At 39.2% G+C, this 15,479-nt stretch overlaps 1 protein-coding gene across 3 annotated transcripts; it reads right to left on the bottom strand.

The window, feature by feature from the left end:
* Positions 1–1,047: 1,047 nt before the first annotated feature.
* PPDPFL (pancreatic progenitor cell differentiation and proliferation factor like) lies at positions 1,048–4,825 on the bottom strand. Of its 3 annotated transcripts, none has more exons than XM_038129743.1 (5): positions 4,423–4,825; positions 4,242–4,338; positions 3,142–3,227; positions 2,957–3,056; positions 1,048–2,513 (listed from the first exon to the last, which is right to left on the bottom strand). In XM_038129743.1, exons 1-5 carry the CDS (start codon positions 4,808–4,810, stop codon positions 2,501–2,503), a joined length of 684 nt encoding a protein of 227 aa, XP_037985671.1. In that variant the 5' UTR covers positions 4,811–4,825; the 3' UTR covers positions 1,048–2,500. The 3 variants fall into 3 exon arrangements, with proteins under 3 accessions (XP_037985671.1, XP_037985673.1, XP_037985672.1); XM_038129745.1 differs by having other exon boundaries at positions 3,142–3,231; positions 4,423–4,563; XM_038129744.1 differs by lacking the exon at positions 4,242–4,338 and having other exon boundaries at positions 3,142–3,231.
* Positions 4,826–15,479: the final 10,654 nt, after the last annotated feature.

Below are 15,479 nucleotides of genomic sequence, written 5' to 3'. Positions count from 1 at the left end.
TTTAAACTATACAATATAGCCTCCCCTTCTATTTATCTCAGCTTCTCTTTAAATCAGTTAAATTTTGGCTTTCCCCTCCTCTCAAAGGTGCATTGAATTGGCGTTTAAATCAAGAAAACTAACATTTCCCTGTTAGTGAGACATAAAAAACTGCAGGCCTTTGTTCGCAAGCACCTTCATGTCCCGTTTACCCATATTCTCTCAGGAGTTTATTACAGCAACATTAGATATTATTTAACAGAGCTGGCCCACTGCACACTTTGAAAAACTGGCACAAAATCACTCCGAGTTAGCAGGGGTGCTGCCCAAATGCTGAGTTGACGACAGTAGAAGAGGATGTGGATGGCATGAAGACACCTCTGTAGAGCAGGGATTTCTATCACATTATTGCCATTACAAAAACAAGTTGTTAACAGGGCCTAAGCAGATGAAAGCAAACAACATGCAGCCTTCCTCCCCTCACCACTCCCTGAAAAATAGCTGTGTTTTGGTTTGGGGGGGGAGGGGGGGGTTGTGGGTTTTAACAGTTTATCAGCTCTTTAAGCTTGTTCTGCACCCCAAGTTTTGGCTCTGTAAGGACAGAAGCAGCTTAAGCTCAATGATTAATATGGAAACTTGTCATTTATTTCCAGTGTTTCCTGAATCTGGTATTTCACATGTGTAATGATAATAAGGCTACAGCACCTAATTCTTCTGTGATTTCAAGAGAGATCTTCAAAGAGAGTCTCACTCACCTTCCTCTAACTATGGTGTTGTCGTTCTCTCTTCCTTTACAACACGGTTTTATAGAAAAAAGTGTAGGGGCTTTTTCTTAGCTTGCACACCTTTTCCAAGTCACATCAGATCTAAAAGTGACTAAAGGAAGAATGTGATGCACATACAACATAGATTTTTGACGGGATTTTAAATTTTTCAAATACTTTGTTTTAAAAAAGAAAAATAAGTACACATTCAAAACAGAAAACCCAAACCCACACAGCATCTGCACCACAGGCAACAAAGAACACCAGTTTGTTTTCAAAGGCCAAAATTAAGGCAGACAAAATACTGATTAAATCTTTATTAATAAAAAAAATCTTAGTATAAAAAAGGTCATTCTGTATACTTAGAGAACAGACAAAGATGAAACTAGACAATAGCAGTAAAGTAAGACACAAGTCAATTTAAAGACCCTTGAAATCATGTTTTCAGAATTGTGCTCTTTTCTGTTGTCATCTGCCATGCCTTTATTGCCTCTACCAAGACTGTAAACTCCCTGAAGCAACCACTTGATACACCTTGTAGTTATGCATAACTATGACAGTCAATAGCTTACAATAAAAAGATGTTGCCCACATTAATGTTTGCTACTGTTAGTTCATCCAGTGATGGACAAATATCCAGCAGGTTTAATGACAGTACATCAAAAAGTTGCATAGATACTTGTCACAAAGGTTATCATCCAGCCAAATACTTGTTATTTTCCATAATCCTTGAAGCATTTCAGTCATGCCCAGTAGAATAAACAATTATGCTAATTAGCTTCATTTAGTCTTCAGCATTGCAATGTTATAGTGCCTTTCAAGAGCATGACAAAGGCACAGTTGGATAACAACAATAATGTGATTACTTTGAGTGGAATCCTTTGCCAGATCCAGCCCTCATAACTAATCTGCCAGACAGCAGAATATTGATAGAATCAGTCACTTAGGAGCAAGTAGATCTTTAAGCCACAACAAAGCAGGCAGAAGAAATCTAAAATGAACTAGAAGTATCAACTCTGATGAAGGTTGTTCTTCTCTCTGGAAGAGGTCAGTTTCCATTAGGATTACTGGTTTTTTGAGCATCTCCTCTATTCTGTCCTCAAATACCAGCATATATAGGTAGGAATGAAAGTGATACCTGGGTATTTGAAGTTGGGATCTATGCACTCCGTTTGATCAAAGAAACCAAACTGATTATTGCTTGTTCATATAATTGGGCTTGCTAAAAGCAAAGCTGTTGACCAGCATTCTTGTAAACTTACACCCTGTAACTGGTACACAAATACTGGATAAAGGACACGTGCCACACAGAAGTCCTACTCTGCAATATAGATCTGAATCTTGTTTACATCAGTGTGACTGCCTATAGAGCTGGTATCTTAAAGGCAACTTAACTGAATCACCTATTGCAAAGTCATTCAATACACATCTTCCTCCTAAATCTATGATGTCTTATTTTTTCTGTCACTTTTCTCTAATTACTCAAGTCATCAGGATGTTTATTCCTGGAAGCTTTCATTAGAGAGACATCACAAATTATGGCAAATCTGGAAAGAACACAGTAGGCCATGGATATGTCCATTAAGCACTATCATTTTAGCTACTGAAAAAATATTTTGAAAATACACTTTTCCACTCTCCTAAAGGTTTTGTTTTCTTCTTGCAGCTGAATCCAGACATTAGGAAGATCCCAAGCCTCTTGGAAAAACAAGTCTGTACGTAGCATCTCAGTCAGAAAAGCCATCACACTGTCCTTTTCAACTGTTGGTACTGCAGAAATATATAAAAAAGGTTATAAATAGAATTTTCACTGTATTTACCTCAAAGACATTTATTTATCTGCCTAAGTATTTTTGAATGCATTCATATCAGCTTTTTAACATAAAGTAAAATGGCCAAAGGGTATAAATGGTTGTGCAAGTTGTATAGGTAGATGATTAAATAAACATCACCATAAGTGTGAGACAGTAATAGGCACTGCCACCTGCATAATGTGAAGTAGCACATGAGTTCATTTGTTAAAATAAAAACATAGAAAGGTTGTATAGCAGGTTGTATAGCATTACACTTGATTTATATTCTACTTAAATCATCAAAACAGCATTGCACCTCGCCAGATGGTTTTAGCTGATTATGACTTGTTTACTAGCACTGCTACTAAAAGGAAAGCAGAGCAAGTAAGTTATCTCCACTGTTTTAAAAGCAGGACTCACCTGCTTGCTGAGAGTGTTTTTCTGCCAACAGTTGGTGGAGAGGGCTCACTGTGGAAGAAGCTTTTTATCCACCAATGTTTATCAATTAGCTCTGGTAACCCTGCCAAAGGAGAAAAGCCCACAACATTAGACACTAGATGAATAACAGGAAAAACTGAAAAGTGTTTCAAAAAAGGGAACAATACCATGCAACGCTTTGTCCTGGTCTGTGATGTTCACAGCATCCAAACAGCAGGAGGAGCTGGAAGAAACGCTGGATTCAGAGTTCAGTCTTGCTGTTCGTGGAAAACAGAGACACACACAATAAAAAAAAAAATGCTTTGAGAGACTTCACTCTTTATGTGTCAGGAGTTTTTCAGACATGCTGCTACCTCAGAGGAAACAATTTCACCGAGCTACAAAGTCTAACTGTTCTACAACAGTTTTCATAAGAACTTTTATATCAGTTTCTCTCTCACTCTACTGACACTTCCCTTAAAAGCATACTGATATCTGTCTGTGTAACTTTCACTGAAATCACTGACAAAGCTTAAGATCATGGCCACACTGCTGTCAAGACAAGCAAGTACATCCTTCAACATTTAAGTCCACAACAACCCAATTTCCATGCTTTCCCTTGTGACACAACTAAATATTACAGTCATACAGTGTCCATAGTGGACCTAAGAATCCTGATACACCACGTATACTCTCATAGCAGTGATTATTTCACATATTTAGAAATAAGAATGTGAATTGATTTGTATTGTGTCTAAATTTGCAAAGTAAATAGGAAGTAAATAGGAAGTACAGGTAGAAACCTAGACTTGCTAGGCTAGCACTTTTTCTAGGTCATGTTTGATAATTAAATAGATACATGTATGTGTGTGTATATATGTTTTATATACATATATATATATAATATATATGAGATAACCCTAATAAATAATTGTAAATAGAGTATTTTTTTTAAAAAAGGTAGGTTAATAGCCAGAAGCAGATGGTTACTAAAACTAAAGTTCTGTGATATGAAAAACTCTCCAAGAAATTAAAATCTATTTAGGCAAAGACTAGGCAAAGATAACTCTTTGCCTGCAGCTCATTCAGACCACCTGAAACACTTTCTGGCACTTTTCCTGAGTGCCAACAACCCGGCCACTTTCTCGGGAGAGGCTCGGGGGGGGGGGAGTGGCTCAGCCTCCCTTCTCCAGAGGCACTCCCCAGGCAGAGAGAAAGGGAGAGGGGAGAGAAGGGTGGGGGGTGTGTTTGGGACAACACGCAGCTCCCGGCCCCGCCGAGCACTCACTCCTGTAGTACTGGTTCTTGGCCAGGAGGCAGCCGGCGGACGGGACGGAGGCCATGGCAGCGACTCGACGGGGAATCCGGCTTTGTCCGGGAGGAGCCTGCGGGGGAAAGGATGCGCTGTGCCGGGGGAAGGAGGCGCCCGGCGCGGGCAGCGGAGCCTCTGCCCCGTCCCTGCGGCTCACCTGCGTGTCCAGGGCCAGCGGCCGTCCAGAGGCAGCACCCGGGCTCCGCTCCGCAGCGAACGCCGCCGGGGCCGCGGCCGCCCTTTATGGGACGCGGCGGGCGGCTCCCCCGCCCGGGGGCGGCGGCGCGGGCGGGACGGGAGTGAGGTGACGGGAGGGGACGGAGCCCGCGGCCAAGCCGCCCTGCGGCCGCCCGGGTCAGCCCGGGACAGTCCCCGCGCCGGCCCCTCGGCGCCTGCCCCTGCCTGTCGTCCCGAGCACATCGCTGGGGACTAGGAGCTGCTGCGTTAAATATTCTTTTTCCTACGGGGAGTAGGAAGAGCGGGGTGAAGCAGACAGGTTCCGGTTTGGGTGAAGATTTTTGTTCAGAAGCGCTATGGCTATGCATATACTCTAATTTCGTTAGTGAAGCCAAAGGAATTATCTCTGCTTTCACGGTAATGATTAAAACATGTGATCACGTAGTCTTGGTAAAATTAGAATGAATCCAATACAGATCACAAAACTACTTTTACTTTCCCAAGATAAATGCACAGCTCCTTTTCATTGTTGTAATCCTAATGGATGGCAAAACTAGTCTAACAGTGTGTGTCCTCGCCTTTCAGAATTGTCAACAGAAAAAGTAACAAACAGCTTTGGCTATTTGGTTTACTCCCACTCCATGACAAAACCTTTTGTCCTTTTTTTTTTCCCCCCTAGCCGGGGCTATGGGTAAGAACACAGAGGTAAAGTGTGTGTGATATGATGTTACTGTCACATCTGTTTGAATAGTGCTTTTTATATCAAATGATAAGGACATAGCTCACAACAGCTCCTAGCATATTTATCTGAGTGTAAACCACACTGCAGGAAAATCACCTCTCAAACAATACCCACACAACATTTGTAGCAGGTAAGCAGAGTGTGTTTATATAGGCCTTTTTACTGATGTGCTGTCAGAGTCTTGACAATGTAGTGGTCTCTCGTGAGCAAAGACTGAAGGCTCATCACCAAGCACTAACACCAGTTACCCCATATATTAATCCTGTTATGTAAAAAAGCACTGTAAGAGCAGTAGTACTCACTGTTGCAGCTTCTTGTTTATGGGTATCTAAATGTATTAGCTTGTTAATACTATTAGCCATTAATTCAGTGTATCAGTCACCTCGTTTCCTGCCTTAGTAATCAATTTCCATTTTCAGTCTTGTTCTATTTGAAGGCAATAAATTTCTGCAACACCCCATTTGTTTTTGTCACCATAAATGCCCTCACACTGAGCATTCTGTTGAATTGTCAGATCCATCCCTGAAAGAGAGGAAGTGTCTTCCCAAAGAGCCATAGAAATGGTCTCCTTGAGCTGCGAGGGTGGGCATTTGTAGTGATTGCACTGTGTCCTAGACAGAGCTAGTAACATTATCATTTATTGTATCTGGTTTTGTCTTTCAGCTTTAAAATCCTGTTTTAAGGTTTTGGTAATGTTCGTTAGTTTGTCAAGGACATTATCAGAAAAGCTGTTTAAGCTCTAACATGCCCATGGTATAGGCTTTGTATTTTGCAAGGAAACAGACAAAATTATCTCTCTAGCAAGCCTCACAAACATCCATCCATTTCAGAGTCATGCCAAAATACTCAGGAGCTGGAGAACACCAGGTCTGTAAAATTTTCAGTTGCTTTACTGCTGCATGTGTATTATTTGGCTTTATTCTTTAGTATACATGGTCATTTACCACTTTTGGTTTGGAGCCTTGTTTAATGCACTGGAATAGGAAGGGCTTATTTAATGAGAAATTTTCCACTATTTCTCTCACTCAATCTGTCATTATGTCCTATCTATTGTACTTTCTTCTTGTAAGAATACAGAATCCTCTGAATATAGAACTGCAGGTTTCCCCAGTGTTTTTCCTTGCATGGTCATTCTGGCAGACTGTTTCTAAAATACTGGCACAATTATTTTAAAGTATTGCCTACAAAACCAGGCATGCTATTATCTTCAGCTAACAAGAGGGAATTCTGAGATCCATAGGAGCTAAGATAAAATTTACCAGAAATCTTACATGTCTCATATGAGAGCTGTTTAGGACTTTTGTTTTCAATAACTGCTTCATGTCATACTTCATTTACCCACTTGTAGCTGTCATTTTCTTCAGGTCCAGATTTAAGTACTCAGTGTGTTGATAAATCAGATTCTCAATCAGACATTGAAAAACCTGGTTAGTGGCCACATACAATTAAATAACTCACATAGCATCAATTACAAACTCAGGGGCAAGGTTACAATTTAACTTTCAAGACAGCATTCAATTGCCTTAACTACTGACCAATTATTTTTCCCTGAAAGCCTCGGCTGCATCACTTCTCAAAATCTTTCATGAATATAGAAGTATTCCTATTAAATACATGCTATAGTCTCTTGAATATAACAAACTCAGTTCCTATTCATGCTTTATGCAGAAAGAGGCAGGGGCCCCATGAAATAAATAGTACATAATCCCCAATTTTGTAAAAATATGTTTACAAAATGTACATTTTCAACACCTTGAATGACTAATACTATGACCTTAACAAGTGTTAATATAACATTTGTGTATGCATAACTATTAAATAGACACAGTACTGAATTATTTGTGATCCCATGAAACATGGATACTTAGAAAGTAACTTGAAATTCAAAACTATATCAATATAACTGATTAAATGGATCAATCTCCCACCGTAGTGTGCCAGGATTACCTGATATAACCCTTTATTGTACATTAGAAGCAAAACATCACTGTCACAAAAAGAAAAACAAACAAAGAGTCTATATTGAGTTACACTTTGAAGCTGACCTGTTAATTATTCACCAAAAAAAGTTTATCTAATAAACTTAGCTACTCTTTCACTTCTTGGAACATCTGTGAGCCTGGTACTTTCTGGGGATTTGTTTTGGATATTTTCTTCCATGCACTTTTATGACAATTTTTTTACTTTTTCTCGCCACTTGACCTTCTGTAAGAGAAGTGTGACATTAGAAATTCTACAGTGTTGTTTCAGGTCTGTGTCCTGTGTATGACTATATAGGTCCTCTGACAATGTTTAGAGAGATGTGAACAATTTGAGTGAAAGTAGATTTCCAAATGCATATGCAGAAAGATACCATTTTGGCACATGAGGGTTGAATATTCTCTTCCCACAAGTCTCTGGAAAAGCAGATTTTGTACCTTTTCATAAATCATAGAATGACAGAATAGTCTGAGTTTAAAGGCACCCACAGCAGGATCATCAAGTCCAGCTCTTAAGTGAGTGGCACATACAGAGATCAAGCTCACAACCTTGGCATTACAAGCACCATGCTCTAACCAACTGAGCTAATCTCAAAATTAATCTTATTACCCATCCACAGCTAACATTTCACTCCAATTTTTTTCAGAAAGTATAAATCACTCTTTTTTTAAGGGAAGTGTGTATCAGTTTGACCATGTGGCTCTCCATGAGAAGACCAAACTTCCCTGAGTAGTATTTTGTAATGGAGGTATTAACATTTTTAGAGAACTTTCAGAAACGTTTCCTTGATGGATCTGTTAGTAACTCTAATTATTCACTATTTATCTCAACAAATTGTTTTCATACCTGTTCTGTCAAATTTTGAAAAGAGTCTATAAAAGAAGCTTGCATTAAAGAAATTTCATAGTTCTACTATGTGAAGCAAAAAAAAAACTTTGCCATGCAAAATTTACTTAACAAAACCTGTTTAGTTTGTTAGCTGATTACAAGGGCCAGTGCCATCACTTACTTTTTTCATTCATTTGTTTTATTCTTCAAATATTCCTCCAAGCCAAACAGCTCAGCAGGAATGCAAGGCTCATCTATCAAAAACAAGAGGAGTTGAGGTATTGATGGCAGTGTGAGAATTATATAAATGGCAGAGTAGCAGGAATTATATAAATGGAGAGGTGGCAGGGGAATGGAAATTCACATTATACATAGCCTGCAAAAGATACATGGAGCCATAGAGCTGCTGGGGAGAGCCTGAGCACAGAAGGGACAAGAAAAATTTTTCTTCACCACTGCAGTGTCTGACACCACTGCAAATCATCAGCTCTGTAGTAATGACTGCTCCCAGTAATGAACTGATTGTTTACTGGGAGCTGGAGCACTTTCTTTCATTGTTTTTATTTTTAATCTTTACTACAAATGTGAATATAAACTTGGCAAAAAACAAAATGAGCAACACATTTGATGAAGAGAAAAAGATTTCTTTTTTCCAACCATTTAAGACATTGGATGAGAGAATACTGAAAGCAAAGGGCAACTACTGATCTCTAGAGTGCATGGAGTACACCTCTGACTGATGCACATTGCCAGAAATGTCAGCAAAAGCAGGGAAAACACATACTTTTACATACAAACTGCATGGCAAAAACACTGAGAAAGACTGTGCATTTCCAAATTGTTAGCACATCTTTGTGCACTTACTTTTAAATGACAGTTTTCAAAGGCTAAAAGTTACAAATTTCTCTTTATTCAGTCCAATTCCTGTCCAATGCAGCACTACACAAAGCACTCACACAAAGACATTTTAGCATTTGTCAGTTTAGTTTTATCTTAGCACTTAACTGAAACCCATTTTTCTTTGAATCCATATGCAACAAGCTGCACAAATGTCTTCCAGCAAGCTACATCTTTTGCATGTTTCTCAGAAGGAGTATGAATACTCAGACTTTTTGTTACCTTTGTTTCTCAAGTATTCTGAACAAGAAGACTTAAGCTCCCAGTATCACCAAATATAAGGATTGTAAATTGTCTTCCTACAAAGCAGAAAATGTAATTGATTGGAATGTAACTGAATAAAGCAAAATTGAAACATAGGCATATTTATATACCTTTTTTAATATGTCCCTGGAAATTTATTGATCTATAGAGACAAGAAAAGTTGGCTTGTTATTCAATTTCACACACATAACTGAGATTGCATATTTTTAATACTCTTGTCCATTTTGGTTAAAACAAACATTTTATTGAGTAGCATCCACTTTTTCAAATTGCTGTAAAGAGTACTGTGCGTTTTGATATATACCCACAGACTCTTCTGTCATTCACTTCTGTACCTACTCTCTCTCTGTCCTTGCAGGAAGAATGGACTCAGGCTCACCAGTTTGAACACAACTTGGTACCTCTGCAAAGGCATCCTAGAAGGTTGTAGTAGCCCATCATGCCTCACAGTGCATAGACACTATTCCTCAACACTGAGACATGCTGGCATCCTCATTTCTTTACTAGTTGTTCTGTCACCAGGCCAGATGCTCAGAATGGAGCAGCATGAGGTGCAAAAGAGAATCAGGGAACTTGTGAATAAGAAGAACATATTCATAATTTTGCAGCTGGAAAATTTCCCATTAACCTAGCAACAGAGCTGGCCCAGGACATCACAGAGCAGAACTGTTCCAAAATTAAGAAGCCAAAGTGTACTTGTACAGCTGTCTTAGAGCAAACTGTACATCCTGAAGGTGTGGCAGACTTACATCTACATGGTGAGGTTGTGACAGCAACACCTGAAGAAACATGAAAGCCTTAATTCACTCACAAATCCCTCCAGCATGCAGAGGAGGAAGGCTGGCTATGTCGGACACATCACACCAGGTCAGATCCTCAGTTCATTATGCTTGTTGTTTCCTTCGTCTCTCAAAATTTAACCAGTTGACCTCAGAAGTGCAAACACTATTAGGACTGATCAGGGACTCTGCCCTTTTTTCTAGACTCCCACACACTTAATTTCACCTGAAATCATAGTTTAAATATGCTTAGTACCATTCTTTGGCCCTGAAGACAACTGTTATGAAATGGCCAACAGGCACACTGTTTTATACTGCAAAATAAGATGTTTACAACCAAAATGATGAAGAATTCTCTCTTGCTTGTGTTAAAACCCAAGCTGCTTGGCAGTTTTTTGGGAAAAAGCCAGGGAAAGCCCTAAGCCATTCCAGGACATTTCTAATTATCTTAATGAAATGGACAATCACGTTCTGTCTCCTGTCAAGGTTCCCTGGCATTAATTCAAGGGTTAGTTAATTTAATGTGACGTCACCAGTGCCTAGTGTAAGATCCAGAGTCCAATAAGCTGGCAGACAAATGACTCTGCTAGGCATCCATTTGAAAGCCTACCATGTTTATAACATTTGGGTGTAGATGGCTAATTAGGGTCCAGTCATTGCATTTCTTAGATCTTAGTGGATCTAATGCAGTGGCTGTTTCCATCTCCACAGATGCTGCTGGCGGCAAGTCATTCTCTGAGGCTTCTGCAAAGCTGCCTCCACACGCACAGTGCCAAGTCTTTTAGCCCAGCAAGGGCTAGAGCACAGTCCCATTCACACAACCAGGGAGGGCCTTCTGCCTTAAATATGCAACATACCAGCAATAAAAAGAGAGGAGAACAGGCACTGCCAATCTCTGTTTCTGTGACCATTTAGGAGCCAAAAAAAAAACAAAACCAAAAACAAATGCAAAAAACAGGAGAGAAAATAGCGAGACACACAACTTTTCTGGGAGACCATTCTTCCCAGTTTCAATCCTAGCTGACACCATTGTTGATCCTCTAAGCATGACATATTGACACTGCACTTCAATTTGCCTTATGAAAAAGGAAAGGTAGCCAAGCTGAGCACTTCACAAGGTAAAAGTGCCCAACATCCCAGCAGAATGTGCTCCAAATATGAACTCATCTCACTGGCAGTGAAGGCAGAGTTGGCAGCACTTCCTGGAGCTGAAGAAAGACAATAAGAGCTTCTTCATGCCATGAAACTATGAGGTGGATGCAAGTGGTTAGTCTGTGTCAGGATATACTGTTTACATGCCATAAGACTTGGGAATCTGAGGTCATATTCACTGCTACTGAACCACTATAATTACAGGCTTGAAACAGTATTAGTACAGTCCAAGAAACACAGAAGAGGTTAATGAAAAATGAAATGAAATGAAATGAAATGAAATGAAATGAAATGAAATGAAATGAAATGAAATGAATGAAAGGAATTATGGCAAGGGGTCCTTTAATCCAGAGTTTCTTAATCTGTAGGATGTATTTTGCCAAGGCCCTAGCAAGAAGATATAAACAAACCATTCTCACCACAGAGTTACATTGAGTGTGTCAAAGAGACAGTAATTTACTCTAAATAAGACCAACTCCGTTGAGATGTTTTGCTCCAAACTTCTCCTTCTTACGACACGATCTGCACTGAAAAGTGTTTGTCTACTTCCCGTGATGCTGAATCACATCAAAATTGATGAAGGAGCAGAGCAATTGCCACTGATGTTCTGCTGATGGGGGGGATCTCCTTTAGCTAAATGGGAGTGTGACCACACTGGTGATGCTACAGGTACCTCTCCTCAGAGTGACTCGACTCTGAATACAGCTGCTGGACACAAAACATCTAGTTCATTGACTTTCACTTTTTTTTACAGTTTAAATAATTCCCATACTTGCAGAAGTTTAGTCCTTTTTTTTTTTTTTTTTTTTCTGACAAATGGGAACTGAGGCCTACATGCAGCCTTGCAATTTCAGGAGCACAAGTATACTTGTAGCATGATTTTATTGGCTAGGTTCATAGTAGGTTTTCCTAGCAAATGCCAATACTGAAAAACCAAACTTTGACAAGGGTCTAATGATTCAAGTTGATCATGTCGTCAAGTTTGATACAGTTTAATGAAGTTTTTTCATTATTTTCATTTGGTAGGTGTTCTGTCTGCGTCTTATCACTGGATCTCTTGTCAAGGGTTGAGTTTATCTACTTTCTGATTTACCAGTGAAAATAGTGATAGGCAGTTTTTAATTTATCTTTATCCTGCTGAAGTACAACAATTTTAAAATAGTTTTACAAGGGTCAGTCTCAGGTACGAGGAGTCTGATCAGACAGAAAGTGCATAGCCCATTTTCCTCACCCTGCTTAATTTCATTTTTTCCTCCCTTTTGCTTTCATTGCAGTTAACTGCAATTTTCTCAAGTGAATTCAAGTCCAACAGATCCTTTATACATTTTGAATGGAAAGTATTTCACACTCTCAATGCAAGTTGACTTTTGGCAGAATACTGGAATTAGCTGTAATCGAAAGGTACACTAAATATGTATGTGATCAGAGGTTATGATTACTGCTAATTTTTCCTTCCACTCCTCCTCCTCCTGTTTCCTATTGTGCATCTGTGAAAATGCAATTCAGTGCCTTTGAAGAATTTTGTTGAGAAAAGCAAGTTATAGAAGACTGTGAAATTAAAGGAGATCACCAAAACTGCTTATGCATCAAAGCTACAAAAGGCATTGTAGAACACATCAAGTTCTATAATGAAACAGAGCAAGAAGGTGAAACAGTTACTCCAACAAAACTGTAAACAATTATTTGATGGTTAATAATTAAAAATGTTCTAGAGGATACGATACAGGACATGTGTCTGTCTTTTGCAAGAGTAAAAGGTGCTGTGAGAAGTGCTGGATTAATTTCACATATCACTGTCAGAACAAATGCAGAGAATAGATTGTTTGAACTCAGCAAGAGAATCTTGAAATATCTAGGACTGGTTCATGCAAATCTGAAAATGTCACTTCCATTTGGTTCATCTCATTTACCTTCAACTAGACTTTCCAGCAACTTAGAACCTCCATATCAGTCAAGAGAGAAGAGCTTATAGTTGGCTACAAGTGTTCATATTCACTCCTTTACCTTGGAGAAAATAAACTGCTGTCAGCAATTTAAGGTGGTTATCAATCCTGCAACCACGGTCTTAGGCTGTCCTCACTTGTTAATGCAGCAGCTGCTGCTACCCTGAGAGAGAACTGCTGCCACATGATATTTGACCAACCTATTGACTTTAGGCCCTTTCAGGACTGCCAAAAAGGTACTGGCTTGCAGTTTGAGAAATAATTGTTGAAAAGAACAGTTTTCCATTCTGCCTAGAGTTTTCTTATAAGTCACCTTTGGGAAAAAGTAGTTCTGTGTGCCTGAAAGAGCTTTGGTATTGGAGCTGGGTCGTGCGCAGCAAGGTTAAAGTCAGGCAAGCTGCCAGAACAAAGTCGTTTTGCTCAGCATTGGCTTCAACTCTCACACATCTGCTCTGTAATTCACCAGCTTGGTGCTGTCAGCCTTTGGAAGGACCAGTGCCTGAAGAGAATACAAGACAACTATTTCTAAATACTTCTCAGGATCTGGGTTCAGGTACTGTTTGGTTTAACAGCAGAGCTCTATCCCTGTAATTTTGTCTGGGTGACCCAGGGATGCCAAACACCTGAAGTTATTTTTATGAATATTGTTGGAGAGATTCATTCTCAAAACCCCACCCCTTTTAAAATTTTATTACATAAAATCTTGAAACGTTTTTTATAATAGATTTTTTTCTCCACACTAGCTTGTTAAACAAAATATTCACAAATAAATGTAGCTCAGATTCAATAGTTTAAATCTTTAGGTATATTCTTTTATGCACAATTTGCAATATTCAGAATTTCAGGAACATGTGGACAAGATGATTCTGCATTAATCAAAACAGGCACATAGAACAGGGGCAATTAGTCAGCAATAAATTAAAAGCCAACTAGAACAAGTCCTATCCTCAAACATTCACATTTTGCACATAATTACTGTGATTTTGTGTTTATATCACAGATAAAGTTTTCTATTTTTTTATTTATCTGAAAGTGTAGTACATATAGTAGAGGCATAAAATAGCATCTGAACCAAACATTTCTGAATATAAAAGCAGTGTTTCAGATACAATTCATTAACCACATTCATTTTAATTGTTACCCAGTCCAAAATTATATCCTTTTCTATTACACCATAATGACTTCTTTAATTTGCCAGAAGGACAAAAAATGAGAAAAAAGGAAGATCAGAAAATCTTACTGCAGAATTTCAGTTTTCTTACGAAAAATAATTGCAAAATATTTTTCTAATATAAATTTGTATTAAAGTGTGAGTGTTTTTATGGTTTTGAAATCGATGGGAACTTCTATAATTCTGTAATGGATAGTGTTTCATATATTTTAAAGCATGGTCTCATTTTCCTTGACTTATTTATTTAGGGTCTCTTTAATGAATTATTTAAACTCAAGCACTAAATCCACGTCAACACTTTCATTTATGTCATGGTTAAGTAAGCTTGGAAATTAGGAGTAAATAGTGTAGTTTGGCCCTGTCACCCCTCACTACAAACATTGGAGCTCAAAACCAGGAGACTGGACTGGTGCAGGTGTCTGCCCAAGGAGCGGGGCTCACAAGAATCACCAGGGTGGCCCTGGTAGCTCCTGAGAAGCACAAGAGGGCCTGTGAAGCAGCTGTGTTACCAGTGAGTGAACACCTCTCCCTGTGGTTTCCCTGCTGTACTATTCCAGGTAGTAAATGAAATCTGGCTCACCTTGTTCTTTGCACTGGCAGTAGGCTCAGCTTGGAAAGGAGCATCTCTTGGCTGCCTTAGGGCTCCAAATTCCACCTTCTGTAAATTTGCCTCTTGCCAAAGGATGATTAATTTTTTTCATTTTTTGGTTTTAAAGAGGAAAAAGGCATATTTTTAATATGTGCCTCACTTTTTCATTGTTTTTAATTATTATTTTTTACTGAATGGAAGATCTGAAAGCAAATATTAGAACCTTATAAATTTTCTAATAAAGTTTGGAAATACACCATTAGCACTGGCCTTTTATATATGCACATATCTGAGCTACATGGAAATCTGACAAAGGCAGCTATTTACCTGTTCAGCTGTTTCTTTCATGGAGCTGCAGTGCTGCAAGACAAGCAGGCAGAATTAACCCCTGTCAGCACCATTCCCAGGAGCATGGGAAGCAGGCCCAGGCTGCAGTGCCTTGTCTGTGTCTGCAGTTCCCTTAGTTTGCCACAGGCATGTTGTTCTTTGCCAAGGATGAAGTCCTCAATGCTGTGACTGCAATCATGCAAGCTCTTCTGTCTCCTTGAAAGATGTCTTTTGCTCCTGCACAGACCTACAGGACCTGTAAGATCACTGCTGGCTGCTGCTTTACAGCATCTACGCTGTGATCACTCTCTTACAGCAAGCTACAGCTTGTGGCATTGTCAAAGGACAACAGAGGTGGCAAAAAG

This window comes from Motacilla alba, chromosome 2 (genome assembly GCF_015832195.1).
Source record: "Motacilla alba alba isolate MOTALB_02 chromosome 2, Motacilla_alba_V1.0_pri, whole genome shotgun sequence".
Classification (NCBI taxonomy): Eukaryota; Metazoa; Chordata; class Aves; order Passeriformes; family Motacillidae; genus Motacilla; species Motacilla alba.
The sequence above is the reverse complement of the archived record's forward strand: the minus strand, read 5'-3'. Positions and strand labels throughout refer to the sequence as shown.

Bases quoted from the DNA above. Each gene is read 5' to 3' on its own strand.
- PPDPFL (XM_038129743.1), bottom strand. From the start codon at position 4,810: ATGCATAGCCATAGCGCTTCTGAACAAAAATCTTCACCCAAACCGGAA. The intron at 3,228-4,241 runs GTGAGTGCTCGG...ACGAACAGCAAG, and splicing joins CAAGAACCAGTACTACAGGA to ACTGAACTCTGAATCCAGCG. The intron at 3,057-3,141 runs GTATTGTTCCCT...CTCCTTTGGCAG, and splicing joins CCAGGACAAAGCGTTGCATG to GGTTACCAGAGCTAATTGAT.